Here is a 15,970-nt window from a genome sequence, read left to right as displayed (position 1 = left end):
AGGCAGGAATGTTTCTCCTTCTGTTGTCAGTGAAGTAGTTCTAAGCCTTCCTTGGGCAGTTAGTCTGAAATGCGGCCATTTGAGTTCTGTTGTACCACCTAGAGCATTCTGCTTGCTGAAGTCTGTTATGGAGTTCCTATTTCTGCCACAGATTTCCTTAATGGTAAGGAAGGTGAGTGTCTTGTTACCAGGTTTGGTAGTTTCATAGTAAGTTTCTTTAGCCAAGAGTACTTAAGAGTCATAATGAGGGGAACCAGCTGTATGTCTGATAAGTGATGTATTACAGTCTTTCTGATGTATAACCACCAGAATGGAAACACCTAGTGATAAAGGAGAAGCTGAAGAGGCCAATGGTAGACTTCCATGAGATTTTACAGAACTGTATAGACAAATAAAGACAGAATTACCACAATGGACAACTGTGGTCATCTTGAATTATACACAGATGTAAATGTTGTCCAGGTCAGAAATGTGTGGCTGATTTCTGGCCTGACATGCCTTTCAGGAGGCTGAGAACGTTGCTTGCAGGCAGATGAACTGCTTCCTGGGAGTCTGAAGGAGGACTTGCAGAGGTCAGCATCCCTACCTGCTCAAGCCTGTCTTCTCTGGCTAGTTTTCCAGTTGATGGTAGGACTGGCTGGAATTGTATTCTAGATATTTCTGTGGCTTTCTGCTGACTGTATATGGAGCACTGGATGACAAGCTGTTTACTACCATAAAGCCTGCCTGAGCGGGTGCCACAGTTTTCCCTTCTTTGCCTCTTTTCTCTGCTCTCATGCTTGATGAGGCAGTGATTCTTTTCCTTCACCAGTCTTATCCTAAATAGTTCTAATCTGATTAACCACAGAGAAGCATTATCCCTGCTTTACAGACAGGAAACAGAAGTTTAGCCATGGTCTGAGGATATCCATCCCTGTTAGGTGTCATTTGACATCATCTAGGACTGAAAGCACCACTAACGAGATACTAATGAAGATGATTATGGAATAATCCTTGCACCTATTTCTGTAGTTCCCTACCAAAATATGGGGGAAAGGGGGAAGTGAAAAAGTGACCAAGAAAGGAAACAATTATTCTGTACTTCACCTCAGAAAAAGTTTGCTTACATATAAAAGCCCCTCTAGACTTAGCTGCAGTAAGTTGATAGTATAACTGTAAAACTCTTCTAACATTCAGGGTTTCTTTCTCCCTTTAAAGGAAGATGTAGATTCTTTTATGAAACAGCCTGGAAATGAGACAGCAGATGTAGTTCTTAAGAAGTTGGATGAGCAGTATCAGAAGTATAAATTTTTGGAACTTAATCTTGCTCAAAAGAAAAGGAGGTAAGTCATAATTTTTGCAGAATTGGGAAATGTTTTTTAAAAATAAGTCTATTTTTTAAAGTATCCCAAGGAGTAAAAATTCAATGCTAAAAGAGATAACATTTGCAGTACTTTCAGGAAAGCCAAGCTGTTTTTTACTTTGTTCTTCCTGAGAATTACATACAAAAGAATTTACAGTATTGCTGAAAGGGTCTTAGCCTTTAAGGCCAAAAAGTACTGCTACAGTCTCTTTTTGTCAGTCTAGTGTAAATAAGAATATGTTTTTGTCACGAGTACTGTAACCAGTCTGTACCTTTTGGCATAGTAATCTCATCTCATCTACCTTCAGTAGCCTTGATCTGAAGCTGGGCAAGAGGCAAATTTTTAAAGAGTAAATCAAAGCTTCCAGTAATATTTTATTTAGGTTGAACTTCTTTCCCTCATAATTTCTGCCTGGAAGCCTGCTTTGGCAGTCGCTGCTGCCTGAGCCTGCTGGCTGCAGAGCAGGAGGCCAGCGGGGATCCCAGTGTCTCTGCTGGCATTGCAGGGGCTGTCGAGGAGGGGCTGACCCTGAGCTTTTAATAGTGCCGGGCTTGTACCTCTAAACCATTTTTATGACTGGTGTGTGGACCTCAGAAGAAACACACTTGTCTTGTTTTACCTACAGTGAGTTTTATCCGCATTTCTGCTAAGGTTTCCCTCTCCTCCAGGGAGATCAGAAACATGCCAAAGTATGCCATTTTAGCCAAGAGGTGTCTGTTACTCTTAATATGTGTTTGAAAGCTGTGTATATAGCTCTACATCAGAGAAACAGTGAGCCTCTGTGAGAAGAGGCAGGTGAAGCTGCAGCTGAGATACTTTTTACAGGCCCTATCTTTCAGATCTGCATTTGTAACCTTGGAAAGCTGTTAAAGAGTTTCAAGTTTTAAAATGTTTAATAAAACTGATCACTTGTTTAAGAAGCTTTGTGTCTCTGTGAAATAATGAATTATGACTGTTGTTAATTCACAGGCTAAAAAGTCAGATTCCTGAAATTAAACAGACATTAGAAATTTTAAAACACATGCAGAAGAAAAAGGTAAACTATTTTGAATATCTAATGAGTATGAGAAAAGCTAACGACCTTTCCACCCTAACAGAACACATTGCAAGAAATGTTTTGGAGAGCACACTTAATATGCCTTTATAAATAACAGAATTGTTTTTAAAGGTATGTAGTACTTTTTGAAAGCTAGTTCAAAAAAAGTTAATGTTTGTAATGCAAACTTCACTTTTAATAGTGTATAGATTGCAGCTAAGCTGTGACTTCATCTCTATATAGATATTTTTGTATTGTTTTTAAATACATCTTTTTAAAATGCTTTATTAGTGAAGCTCTAACTTTAATGTTGAAGTAAAATTACATAGAATTCCACTAAAGTTAATACTGTATGAATGGCAAGAACCAGAAGAGTGTGCTCTTTACTGTAACTTTTAAGTCTTTGACATAAGTTTCCAATGAAAATAGCAATTTTAAGTTTTATTGTTTTTCTTAAGGATTCTACAAATCCAATGGAAACCAGATTTTTATTGGCAGATAATCTCTACTGCAAAGCTTCAGTTCCTCCTACAGATAAAGTTTGTTTGTGGTTGGGGGTAAGTAAAATGGAACTTTCTCTAAAACTGTTTAAATAACTTACAAAAGGCTTATAAAAGACAGTTGCTTATAAAAGACTGGTTGCTGTCTTATCTGTATTTCTGGTGGCTATGGGCATGATTCTGTTTGCATACACAGTGTCCTGTCAGCAGGGCAAATCTAACACGACAATTTCAGTGCATTAGTGAAGGTTTCACATTCAGTTTTATTTGGTGCCTGAAAAGTAGGACTTCAGAGAATTCTGGTTTTGCTAGATTGTTCTTTCCAAAAAGCATATTCATTAATATTTTTCTTATGGCTTCTATCACTTTGTGATTCAGATTACCATCCAGCATAGCCTGAGATGGGAACGTGCCCAGGAAAATAACTTAATTTGGCAAGTAGCTTCCCATCTTCTCTACATTATTCATATTTAGCGTCTTACTTTCCCTTTTCATTCATGTTGGGAAAGATAGGATTTCTGTTCCCTGCAGGTACCTGCCAGCATTTAGAGTGGAATTTATGCTAAAGACTGGTGAGTTCAGAGCTTGAACTATAGATTTCTAGGTACTTAAGCATTATCAAGTTGGGATATTTTGTATTTAGAGGCTTCATAACAGGAGGAGATAACCTGCTAATGTTTCTTTTCAGACATCTGGATCCCGGATGTTCCCAAATCCATGTGTTGGCCACTTGGTTAGGACAGAAATGTTGTTCACATGTACAGTATCCGGAGTGATTGGGCATTTACTCCCAACCTCTCCCATTTCTTTTCTATTATAAAAAGAGCAGTTTAGTCTTATGCCTGTTGCTTTTAGGAGACTGTCTTCACAAACATTGACTCTCACGAGCCTCCCAGGCTTCTTTTGTAATAGAGTATCAGGGAAAGTTCATCCTACTGATGGTTGATATGGAGAAGCTGTAATGAAATGCCACAAGCAGTATATTATATTTAGGTGTTCTTGGCCTTCTGCCTTTATCTTCCTTGTTGCTTACAGCCTGCATGTTGGGCTGTGTGTGTTACAATTATTGGGGAAATTATGTCATCCAGTTATTTTAAAAGAGTAATGGCGTATCTCCCTCTTGCAGCTCTGTGTTGCATTCCCTGGGATCGTGTCTACTATATGTGGCTGTGCTCAAGGCACAGTTCTTGAGTGGGACAAAGCTTCATTGATGCATCTTCCCTTGATACTGCTCTTTTATCTCTTTATGTAGTAGCTTCTTACTGAAATGAAGATTTGTAGTTTGAAAACCACCAAGGCATAGGATAGGACTTTTATACACATTGTATCTTTAAATACCTGCAGTACTTCTTGTTGATGACCATTAGGCTGCTTGTCAGTGTTCCACACAGAGATCCTAGGGGCAGTCTTGAATGCAACAAAAATTGTTTACAGAGTTGTGTGGCACTTTAAAGGTGCTGCTAAGAAATATGAAGTCTTTCACTTTTCAAATACAATGAAGATGAGATAGTGATATCTGAAAGGCTGAATGCAATCTGCCGGGAAATAATTCCCTTGTTACTTAGCTATAGGAAGAGAACTTTTTAAAGTTACCAGAAGGATTTGTTCCTCACTTACTGAAGTAGTGGAGGCCTCAGGAGGATTCTAGTATTGCTTGTCCAGAATCTTGTTGACTTGGCCTGTCAGGATGGCCTTTTGTTAATGGGATAAGCCGTAAAAAACAGCATATAACAGCTTATTCCTTATAATGCAAAAGTAAAGGCTTTTAATATTTGTTTTCTTTTTTAGGCCAATGTGATGCTTGAATATGATATTGATGAAGCTCAGGCTCTGTTAGAGAAGAATTTGTCACCAGCCACAAGAAACCTTGATCTTCTAGAGGAAGACCTGGATTTTCTTAGAGATCAGTTCACCACTACAGAAGTCAGTATCCTTTATTTTTCTATCTGCAGGTCAAGAGGTGCATACAAAAGCTAACATACAAGTAATTACCAGTATTGTGAAGTTCTTTTGTCATAGACTGACTGCCCTTAAATTTCTCTAGCACTCCAGGAACTTAAACTTTTCTAGCGGTGAAAGGGGCATATTGTGTTCCCAGTGCTGAGGTGCCATTAGATGTAGCAAAGCTTGTGTTTGTAGTTGGGTCCCGTAGAAACCTACTGCAGTGGTTGCAAACCTAGACTGGGAGTGAGCTGAAAGCATGGTCAGTGCTGTGAACTGATGGCCAAGTGCCCATTTCCAAGCAAAGCAACCCCTTCCTTCCTCTGGAGCATATGAGTTTTGTTGTTTGGGCTATTGCTGCTCATACCCCATTCAGCTGCCACTGCAGTGTTCTCCAAGAGACGCAAGCCCTGCCTGCAGCAAGCTTAGTGCTTGCTTAGACATTGCTTGACTTTATTTTATATTTCTTTATCTCTTTATACTATAATGAAGCACTTCCAGGATTATGAGGGTCTTTTTATACTTAAAAACTTCTAATAATGCGGGTAGCTGTCCACTGAAGCATAAGATTTATTAAATGAAGGCACAACTACTTGTTTTTTCAAGTTGATACTTAGGCTGTCTTGGTGCTGCAGTTAGTTATGGGTGCCTGAAACAGGCAAATAGAGCTGATAGGGACAGGTTGTCTGAAATCAGAAGAGTAGCTGTAAGTAAAACTGAGTGTGTTTCTCTGTAGTCTTTTGGAAAGTTTTAAAGTAAATGGTATAAATGTTGCAGTTATTAACAGTTACTAGTATTCCCATGTGTTACAGCTTTGCACAAAGTCAGCTCTTTCATTAAATGGTTTCTATATTAACTGTTACAATGAAGTCAAGTGTGGCCAACTGTATATCTTGCTTTTCCCCTTTTTTCTTCCTTTTTGTTTTCTGAATGCATCAGCTATTTCCTTAATTCCACACCCTCAGATATGGCTAGAGTTTATAACTGGGATGTAAAGAGAAGAAACAAGCAAGACCCTTCGAAAAACAAAGCATAGTTTTGCCAATTTTAAATGTGGTTTCAATTTCCAAATGTTTTTTATTTAAACACCCCCAAACTTCATTCTTAAGGGACTAAGTTACTTTAAGCATTTCAGTAAATGGTAAAATATATAAAAACTAATGGTGAGCACCATTTTATTTATTTGTAAACTCGAAATCTGGTTTTATGCATGCTTCATGAAGTGAATTATTTGAAATGGCACCACACAGTCCAGCAGAGGACATAGTATTTTTATCTGATGGATCTGTCATAAATAAATTTCTACCTGAAGGCTTGTCTGAAGAGTTGAGGGGCACAGGTTAAGGTAATGCAGGGGTTTGCTTTTTCATCTCTGTGCACAGCTGATTAAGTTAGATGCCTCAGGCTGGGAAGACATGCAGCTGTAATGTCCTAGGAAGCAGGAGAAAACACAGAGAAGTCTCAGATTTTGTTTTAGTCAGTTAATTGGCAGCATGAACCTTAGCATTCCTGGATATCCACGTTGGATAAACTTGGTTTTAGTAGTTATTGGTTAGTTAACTGCCTGTTACTGAACTCTCAGCACTTTATATACAACAGTTTGTGACTTGTCTTCAGAGAAAAGTTGTAAATGAAGTAACAACACAAACCATGTCCAGACTGCAGGTGATCTCACCCTGTTCTCCTTCATACATGTGCACACATTGCTTATTTTGCAAATGCACTGAACAAGGACACCAAAATGCTTATAGCCTGTAAACAAGAACCCAGTTTACAATCCCTTAGACAAGATGTCCAGTTCAAATGTCTTAACATTCTCAGCCTCCCAGGTGGTGAAACCTGTATTAGATGATGGTTTACTGAAGCATGACTTCTGGTGTTAACAGTTGGACTATTTTTTGGTTCTTACGAAGCCTTTCAAGATAATGTTGCCTTTTACCCCTGTAGTTCCTTTCTAAAATTAAGTGCTCAGTGGTGATGTCAGTGGCTAATATTCACGTTCTGTGACTGAGAATACAGGTTTCGCTGAAAAATAAATGCAGATGTTAACTGTTCGATCTTCATGTAAGAAACATACCTGTAAATTTTTTGTACTTTTATTTCATGATATTAAAATAGTAAAACTAAACAGTTGGGGCAGACACCTGGTTTTGTGTATCTTTCTTTGTGGGAGAAAGTCAGAAATTGGATGTGTGGCCTTTTGTAATGTTTTCCTCTCTTAACTAGGGGCAGGGAGGGGTGAAAAAATCAGTTGAAGCAGCAGACATGAAAAGCGTAGCTAATGAATGCTGGCTTGAATGAAATGGGGAGTGTGAGTCAGCGCGTCTGAATTTGTGAACACAAGCAACTAATTGGACAGCACCGTGGCTGTGAAGGAGCAACAGCTGCAGAGATGGGCGTCAAACTGACACGTCCTCACCACTGCTTACCAGGCCCTGGCTCATCCATACCTTTCCTGTTCCGGTGTCTGTGGCTGTAGCAAGCCAAGATCTGATGCATTATTGGACTAAGAGGTATCTGCATGCTGCTGCACCGGGCTGTGCATGAGGCTGCTCCAGCTGCAGCTTGCTTCTCTGCCTTTCGTTTTAAGAGCATCAGCAGTGACAGAGCAGGCAGCTGCAAGCACGTCCAGATTTCTCCAGCAGATTTCCTCTTTGATTTGGGGAGCATGCTCCCCACTCCCTCCAGCTGGTACTAAGGCAGCCATTGCCAGCCTTTTTTGGGCACAACGAAATGGCAAGTTAAGCATTTCTGCACGAGCCACATTATGTACTGTGTGCCACTGTCAGTGACCTAATGCTGGGTATGGGGGGGCAGGGGTGGAAGGTATTTGCCCTGGAATTGCTCAGCAGGTCCAAAAGATGTCTGGTTTGGAGCGGGGGATGGAAGATGGCTGTGGCTATCACAGCTTTTGTTTTGTGTGGTTTTTTTCTTTGATACTAGGTAAATAAAAAACCCCAAAGCTCATAGACAAGAACTCAAGCTTCCCTAGGGCTGATCCTTGTCCAGTCCTGTTGGACATCGTTACTTTGAGTAAGAACAGGTGGGTCTGCAGAAGCTGTTTTAGCCGCTGTGGCACTAGTCCTGCCTGCTGCTGAGCAAGGCCTCCTGGAGGGGGCTGGGCTGCTCCTGCAGGGAGCAGGAGTTTGCAGGTTTCTTCTTCTGTTTTAGAACAGTCAGTGTTTCTGTGGTTCTGTTTTTCGTCGGCAAGGCAGCTGGCTGGTTCTGAAGAGCTAAGCAGTGAGCCTTTGGAGACATATGTGTAGCGCATGCTGTTGCAAAGAGTGGCTGTTTCTTGTTGAGCCGATCTGTGTTAAAACTTTATTTAGACTGCAGTGTAAGAGGGGTGCTATAGGTAGTAGGTAGCTTATTGATAAAGATTGGGGAGGAGGAAAGAAAACAAAACACCACCAAAGTTTCTTTACAAGTTTTGAATTTCACATTATCACACAGTAACCATTTTGCTAAATACAAGCATGTTTTCAGTCCAATACAGACAGCTAAATACAGCATTATTTTCACATTTTGTTACAGTACGTAACAGAAAGCGAGGAAAGTGTATAGTATGCTTTTATTCTAAAGGTTCTGAGCAATTTCAATCTAACATGCAGATTGTTTTTAACATGTGGTAGAGACCACAGAAAATTAACTTTTTCCTTTTTTTAGATTTTTTTTTCCTAGAGTAAAAGACCTCCTGACCTGTGAAAAGTATCACCTCATTTCTCTAAGTTCCTCTTGCACTAGAAGTCAAAGCACTAAAACCAGTTGTTAAAAAAGAATTCTTAGCATATCCTGTAAGTTCTTCATCTTAGAAAAAACATTCCAAATTTTGTACAGATGAATCTACGTTTCCTACAGTTTAATAAGTTGTTTAGAAAATGTAAGGAATTAGAAAAAGTTTTAGATAATGATTTCTCTATCATTTAATATAACCATTATTACCTCTAAGTAGTTAAGACTGTGTACATTTTCATCTATACTGTTCCCTTTAGAATTAAAAGATTTGTATTTTTAAATTGAAGATTTTCTCTGAAGGCCTGAATGCACTTACTGATTTAAGCTTTCTGGATTTTCTCTCTGGGAGCAGTAAAGGGGAATATCCAAAACCCACTAAAATTGGTTGTGTTGTGAGAAGTGATCTTTCCCCTGCTTGACCAGGTTTCTGCAGAGAGAATTACAGAACTCTACTATTGCTAAAATCCCGTTTGATCCAGCATCCAACTGCCAGCTCTGCTACCTTCAGCTGGGCAGCCCAAGATGCCCCTCATGAATAGATGGATCCTGAGAGACCAAAGTGGCTCCCTGGGTGGACTTCACACTCAGAGAATGAAGAAACTGACCCTTTTGTACTTGTTTGTCCTTGTCTTTGTGAAAACATGACTAACAGACCTGGTCCGAGCAAAACTTGCCACTCTCCACTGGAGACAGCCAGTGGAGACAGCCCATGGCGGCCACGCTCCTGTGGTGTGCTCTGCATCAATCTTCTCCAGCTTTGCTTACCTAGAAAGAGATTTTGTAAGGGGATTTTTTTTTTTTCATTTGTTTGGTTTTTTTAATCTTGAGGGCACTCAACTCAACCACAACTGAACCTGCCTGGAATTCACTGGGCTTTGGCACAAGGTTCTTACAGCTATTCAAGAGCGATCGGGGGTTAGCAGTGACAAGCTTACTGAAAGGTGCTAGACCATTACAATGCCTCCCTTCCTCCAATTTGCTACCAGTGCCCTCCCAGCAGGTCCAACACTGCTGTTCCCCAGCAGAGCCCAGAAACTGAAATTGTTCCTAGAACACTGAAAATAAAAATGTTGTTGATTTTCAGGGTTTTAGTTGTTGTGTTGCGTTTCTTGGGTTGTTTGGGTTTTTTCCTTACAGCTTTAATATGGAAAATCCACAGGTTTTTTTTCTTCATACAGACCTGCCCCTATGCTGTAAGCCACAAGAGGTTCAAGGGAAGAAATAGTCTGAATTCAACAGCAGTCAAGACCTACACTTTTACAGATGGGGTAGCTGAAAAAGCTGCATTGTCATCTTCTTTACTTAGAGGCTTCCTGTGGTTTTTACCTAATCCCTCCCTCCTGCCCATTATTAGTTTAGTGTACAAAGCTTGAAAACTTGAATAAAAAGAAGTCAATGTAGTTTTGTTTGTTTGCTTTTAATAGGCTGAACTGCCCTAGTTTGCTACAGGAGCACAGTTACCCTGCTGCACTTCAAAAGCTTAAGTTTAAACTTAGCTGAAGCAAAGATTCTAAGTGGTCAATGGCATTCCCGGAAAACATCCTCCTACATACAGCTTTTGTAACATGGCTACCATTCCATCGTGACCAACCTGAGACGGATCACCTTTAAAATTAAAACATGGAGGAAAACAAATTTTACTCTTGAGCTTGTCTTGTGGTTTTCCTTTCCACCTGTTTAGACGCTTCTGTTGTGTGCTCCTCCTCCCATTGCTAGTTCTCATCTTTCAAGAAAGAAAGTGACACTTTAACAGCAGAAAGTACTGATGAAGGTGTTGCTTTCCACGATATTTAACTTTAAAAGCAAACCTCAACTTTTATGATGTTAGATGCACCTGAGTTAAGCTTTTCAAGTTTTTTTTTAATTTTTATTTTATTGGGCTTTTTTTTCCCTCCCCACCTCCTTTCCATTCCTTCTTGTGACCTGGCTGGGGACACCCACAAGGTTAGTGCTGTTACCAAGAGAGAAATGTTGGTGTGTCCCACCTGGCTGCAACACCCCAGCCTTGAGAGATAACATGAGGACATGGTTCTCTCTTTATGCTCTTGATCACTTAATTCTGTTAGAAGCCCTGAACACAGGGTACTTTCAAGGTACTCACCTAGGCAGTAAATGCATAAAAATGCACTGAATAATTACTACTGGAACAAGAGTTGTCACTTAGAATCCCGGCTCAACATGGCAAGAACAGCACTACTAAGGGAGGAATAATTAAAATTTTAATTACCAGGCAAATAACTACTGTTTTGCTCTAAATCCCACAGAATATTCTTTGCTATTGAACTAAGTTCAAGAACATAAGAAAGAAAATTCAGACGTGTGCATACCATGTCAGTGAACCTTTCCTGTGGAGTTGGTCTTATGAGGAAACGGTATCTGTGCTGCCTTTATACTTTCCTGGTAATATACAGCTGCTGCAAATGAAGATGTCCTCCTTCCTTCTCTCTGCCTGCCCATCTGTCTAAAGTATCCATACTGTGGCTTCACTACCCAGCATGGTGCTATGGATTTACTTAAAAGAGGACATGTACAGTACCCTGGCTTGTCCCAGCCCATTCAGCTCCCTGTATACGTTCTCCTGCCTCATGCAGCCCCTCATTTCTGCTTCCTGTCTCCTTACAACATCTACATGCACCCTCACTCACTTTCCTTTAGGTTTGCAGCCCCCCAGTTCTGAAAGGTTATTTGGAACAGAACATTTCTTTCCAGTGTCTGTTCTGGTGTCCAAAACAAGGTGGGAGGCTGTTTGCAACGGGAGTGTTGCTCTCCGTTCTGTCACACTGAGTTCACTTAGTAAAGTACGTTTGGTTAGCAGAGTTCCATCACCACTTGCCTCACCATAAGAGCTCAGCACAAACATCGCCTATCTGATTTCACCACTTCTTCTGAAGAGTGCACTACATTAGGTACAAACCCACTCTTTACCCCTTCCCATCCCTCCTGGATTGAAATTTCCCCCCTTTTAACAAGCTCGTATATATCTCGAGTCAGATCAGTGAAGGCCTTCTCCACGTTAATGGCATCCCGAGCTGAGGTCTCAATGTACTTCATACCATATGCAGCAGCCAGTTTCTCAGCCTCGTGTCTGGTGACTTGCCGCTGTGTGTCAAGGTCACACTTGTGACCTACCAAAACAAAGACGATCTGGTATGGCTGGACGTGCACCTTGGTCTCCTCTAGCCATTCATGGACATTCTGGAAGGACCTGCGGTTTGTAATGTCAAAGAGGAGGAGTCCGCCAACCGAGTTTCTGTAGTAGGCTCTGGTGATGGACCTGGAAACAAATGAGCCACAATGGAAGTGTAAGTTATAGCTGTTTGGGAAGAAGGGAAGAGCCAGTTACACCTGGGGGTTTGTTTGCTTGCTTGTTTGTGTCTTCCGATTATTTTTTTTCTTAAGCCAAATATAGCCCTTCAGAAAACACCTCTGTTAAAGAGAGCAGCATTACCACTACCCTGTCTACAGGGCAGAATATGCCATTCAGGCAATGTCTTGCCACTTTCAGTTTGTGCTCTGTAGAGCTTATAATTCAAAAAGACAACTGATCTTGGCTTAAAGACTTCATCCATGGGTAGCTGCCCCACTGATTTATTGCAGCTCTGTTCAAAATCCCCACTATTTTTGGTTTCTATTTTCTACCATGGATTTCTGTATGCTCTTTACTGTTAGTTTAAAGCATCCTATCCACTTCCAAATACCCTGTCCAACCCATTGGTTTGAAGTATGGTAACGAATTAAAGGATTCCTTTGAAACCAAACACCCAATCTTTGACAGATAACTAAAAGAAGGCTACAGATTCAGAAGGCAGACATCCACCAACCCCTCTGCTTCCTCCCACTATGCCACTGGTCAAAAATAATGTGCTCCCGCTAGAGCAACCAGTCTGACCTCCCAAGGAACAGCAAACTGACACAACAGCTTCTTAAAGGAACCTGCATTACTCTTGGTCTTTTTCCTACCACATACTGACAACATTAAACAGGTATCAAAAAGACCTCAAAAACATGCACTGAGAAATGGAGCATATCTTCCACAACTCTTCCAAGCAAGGGCAGACTTCAATGCAGCCAGAAGAAGCCCATGAAATCAGCTAACACAGGGCGATGGAGTGAAGCTGGGCCTGTAAGGCTAAGCAGAGCTACAGTTCAATGATTACTACACGTGGAAAAACCAAGAAGCTGTAAAACTGTAGTATTTCTGTAAAGTCATGGATTCATTTTAAATCCAGAAGCAATGATCAATTTCGCTCCCCGGAGGAATTCGTACTCTGGCCTGAGCTTTCCTTGTCAGGAAAATGTAAGCACCGCTGCATTTTTACCTTGGGACAAGTCCTTTTTCGGACATGGAAGACTTCTTAGGGGTCATTTGAGTGTATCTAGTGAAATTTCCCCAGGAAAGGATGAACTCAAGTTTTCAGATTTCTTTATCAGTAGACAGGCAGCGATGGGTGAAAATACACAAGCAAGACTGAAGAACGCCAGAAGGAAGAGGGGGTGAGGAATAGTTGGCTGTGTTTGGATAATTTCTCCTCTTCCAATTATCTGGCTGAGGGACAACAGCAGCCCTGCACATTTGGCACTGAGGGAATTAGATCTGCCTTTTGCTATCTAGCCAGCTACAAAGAGATTTTGTCGCTTTGAATTCACCCCCATGCTGTCACAGGCATTTCTGCTTCTCCCTTGTGTTCCTTGCCATCAGCTCTGACTCCTCCTGCCAACATCAAGAATGCCTCAGGTACTTCTGAAAGACATGACAGGATACAAGCTGAACATTGCTTGGAGGTAAAACTAGGTGAAGGTCTCATTGCCTTTTCCTCAAGCCTTTTCCACAGACTGTTTTCTTTACCAATCTGCAGGAAGCAAACTATATTACCTTCACACTGCATGTAACTCCTCAATTCCCATCCAAGACTCCTACCTTCCCTCCTCCTGCTGTGCTCATACATGCTCATGCAGAGCAGTACAGAGATTTGCACCTATTTAGGCCAAGTTTTAACATAAAGTCTCCATGTGGCAACCTTCCCCTGCTCTGTACCTGGAGAACGTGCCATTTTGTTCAAGTCCTTCCCTCCCAGCTGAGGGAGAGCTGCTGGCTCAAACGAAATAGCTCTTCTGGAGGTGGTGGTACATAGGGAGTGAGGGCTGCACATGCTTTTGCTTTTGTTAGCATTACACACCATCATGTTTCAGAGAAGGAAATCACAGTATCAGAGCAACCAGAGATGCGCAAAACATGCTGGATCCAGGAAGAATTGGATCCCACTCTTCTACAGCTCCAGAACAGCCTAAACACTGCGCAGGCAGCATGTTCGGGGGCTTGATCTGGCAAAATAGAATGGCATATGCTTAACTGTAATTTAAGCCTCCACTGCATGGAAATTGTTTCTAACTTATGGAGTGTGAAAGAGCTCACAATGCGGGTCAGGAAGAGCAGAAGTGTAGCACAGGTGCAGACCAAACAATGTGTCTTCAAAAGGTGTCTTGAAAGTAACTACAGTGGTTTCTTCCTCCTGTGGCAGCTGTCAAACTATGCAATGCAGACTGGAAATGCTCAAATCAGAGAACTCTGTGAAAAAGCAGTGCTCACTCTTAGGAATTTCCTTCTTAAGAAATTCTCTGTCTTATGATAAAAAAAAGTTTAAGGGTACTGAGAGCATCGGCACCATGCCCCTGCTTTGCCTATGCCCCCAAGTCTGAGAGGCTTCAGCTTCAGCTTATTACAGCAATAGGCTACATCTTGCCTTTTGCCAAGAAAAATAGCTTTCAGTAGGAGCCCAAGACCTGCTGTCTTTCGGGGGCGTAATTTGTCACAGAGCTAACGGTGATTTGAAAGGTATAAACACAAAACAGGCTTTTTGCTTGATTTTTTTCATACCTCAGAGTGCATCTGGGTTTGCTCACTTCCCTCGAGCTTTTCACATTTGGAATTTAAGTCTGCACTTTGAGAAGGGCATTTCAAAGTTGTGCAATGCTTTTGGGTTTGGGTTTTTTTCTGTCACCCGCTGTTCCTGCCCCTTACACTCTTCTTGCTTTTGAATGTTGCTGCCCATCACAGTAGTGCAGCCTGCTCTTGTGCTGAAGGTCAACTGCTCATCACGCTTTCAAATTTCCGGGCTGGTTCAAGGACCAGCACTCAAGTGTAAGCAACCTCCAGGGCCCCAAACTTCCTACTGTGTAAAAGAAAGGAAATTGAAGCAATCCAACAGCTTTTGCTCTTCATAGCAAAGGCAGAAGCAAGGGATGGCACCCAGGCGTATTTTTACAGACCTCAGTCCGAGATCCAAAGCTGGAAGCTGATGCAACTGCAAGCTAAAGCACCTCCTCTCTCTCCCCTTCTCTCCCCTCGCCCCCCCTCCCCACAGAATAAACCACAAGCTCCTCATTCCAAAAGACTGCAAGGCAGCAAAAGGTTTGACTGCAAGGTAGCAGAAGGAAAACCGATCGCGGAAAAGGACTGACTACAGCACACTCTGGGCCAGAGGCCAGCACCACAGATGCGAAGGAAGGTCGTGAGAGGGAGTAGGGGAGGTTTAATCTACTAAACAAACCCAAAACATTTCTCAGGCAAGTAAATACAGCACAAAAGTAGAAACCGTGTAAAGGTGCACAGAGACATGAAGAAGTGCTCCCAGAAAGAGCTGGATGAAAGAGTGGACAAGGCTTAAAGATGCATGAAAAACAGAAGCAAACAGCAGGCAGGGAGCTGAGCGGACACTCATACTCTGTCCAGATGAACACTGTCTGAGCCGCATGTGTCCTGTGACAACACCAGCCGCCTGTTCAGCTAGGGTCAGGCCCACTCCAACCACGACTGCTGTTTTTACTGTACAGTTCTGTGGGAAAGCCTTCTGACCCACACGGAACATATATTTGACCTCATTGAGCCTTCATTACTATCATTTAACCTCTCAAATGGTTTGTGCCCACACAGCGCTCTGCGTGGCATGCTCCAGAAAGCACCCATCATCGCTGCACAGCCACAACCGAGGGTTTGTTCTGGCCTTATTCTGTCCTACAGCCAGCTAAGCACTGCTGTCGCTGTGGAGACTCAAACCCCATCTGCCACTGCATTCGTCGTGCCTAAACCCAAACGTATTCAGCTACGAGACATCTTAGTTACTGCCTCTCTGCGCCAAAGGGAGCAGGCGCTTTCCCTCCCAAGCTGCATGTTCTGATGCTCACAGCTGGTAAACATCCCCAAACCCCAGCACGGCCGGGGCTCTGCTGCTCCTCTACCCCTCCAACCTGCACACCCTGCAGATCCGTAACACCCTGCACACTTCGCTACACATCGCCCCGCGCAGCCCGCGCAACAGCGCACCCACGGCCTTTTGGAGGGTGGGCATAAATCCCAGCGGTCTGACTCTTCTTTGTCTGACTCGCCCAACGTCTCGCCACCCGCTCGAGGCACACGA

At 42.2% G+C, this 15,970-nt stretch overlaps 2 protein-coding genes across 2 annotated transcripts; one reads left to right on the top strand and one right to left on the bottom strand.

Annotated features, from left to right (window-relative positions):
• The first annotated feature begins 1,170 nt into the window (after positions 1-1,170).
• Positions 1,171-6,129, top strand: VBP1 (von Hippel-Lindau binding protein 1). Its single transcript, XM_009876998.1, has 5 exons — positions 1,171-1,322; positions 2,313-2,379; positions 2,838-2,936; positions 4,668-4,806; positions 5,786-6,129. Exons 1-5 carry the CDS (start codon positions 1,216-1,218, stop codon positions 5,854-5,856), a joined length of 483 nt encoding a protein of 160 aa, XP_009875300.1. The 5' UTR covers positions 1,171-1,215; the 3' UTR covers positions 5,857-6,129.
• A 4,920-nt stretch (positions 6,130-11,049) lies between these two features.
• Positions 11,050-11,829, bottom strand: RAB39B (RAB39B, member RAS oncogene family; the record flags this gene model as incomplete). Its single annotated transcript, XM_009876999.1, has 1 exon — positions 11,050-11,829. A coding segment is annotated over one exon (427 nt), but the record flags the coding sequence as incomplete, so codon positions are not given.
• Positions 11,830-15,970: the final 4,141 nt, after the last annotated feature.

The sequence above is a fragment of the Apaloderma vittatum genome, unplaced genomic scaffold (assembly GCF_000703405.1).
Source record: "Apaloderma vittatum isolate BGI_N311 unplaced genomic scaffold, ASM70340v1 scaffold40899, whole genome shotgun sequence".
Lineage (NCBI taxonomy): Eukaryota > Metazoa > Chordata > Aves > Trogoniformes > Trogonidae > Apaloderma > Apaloderma vittatum.
The sequence above is the reverse complement of the archived record's forward strand: the minus strand, read 5'-3'. Positions and strand labels throughout refer to the sequence as shown.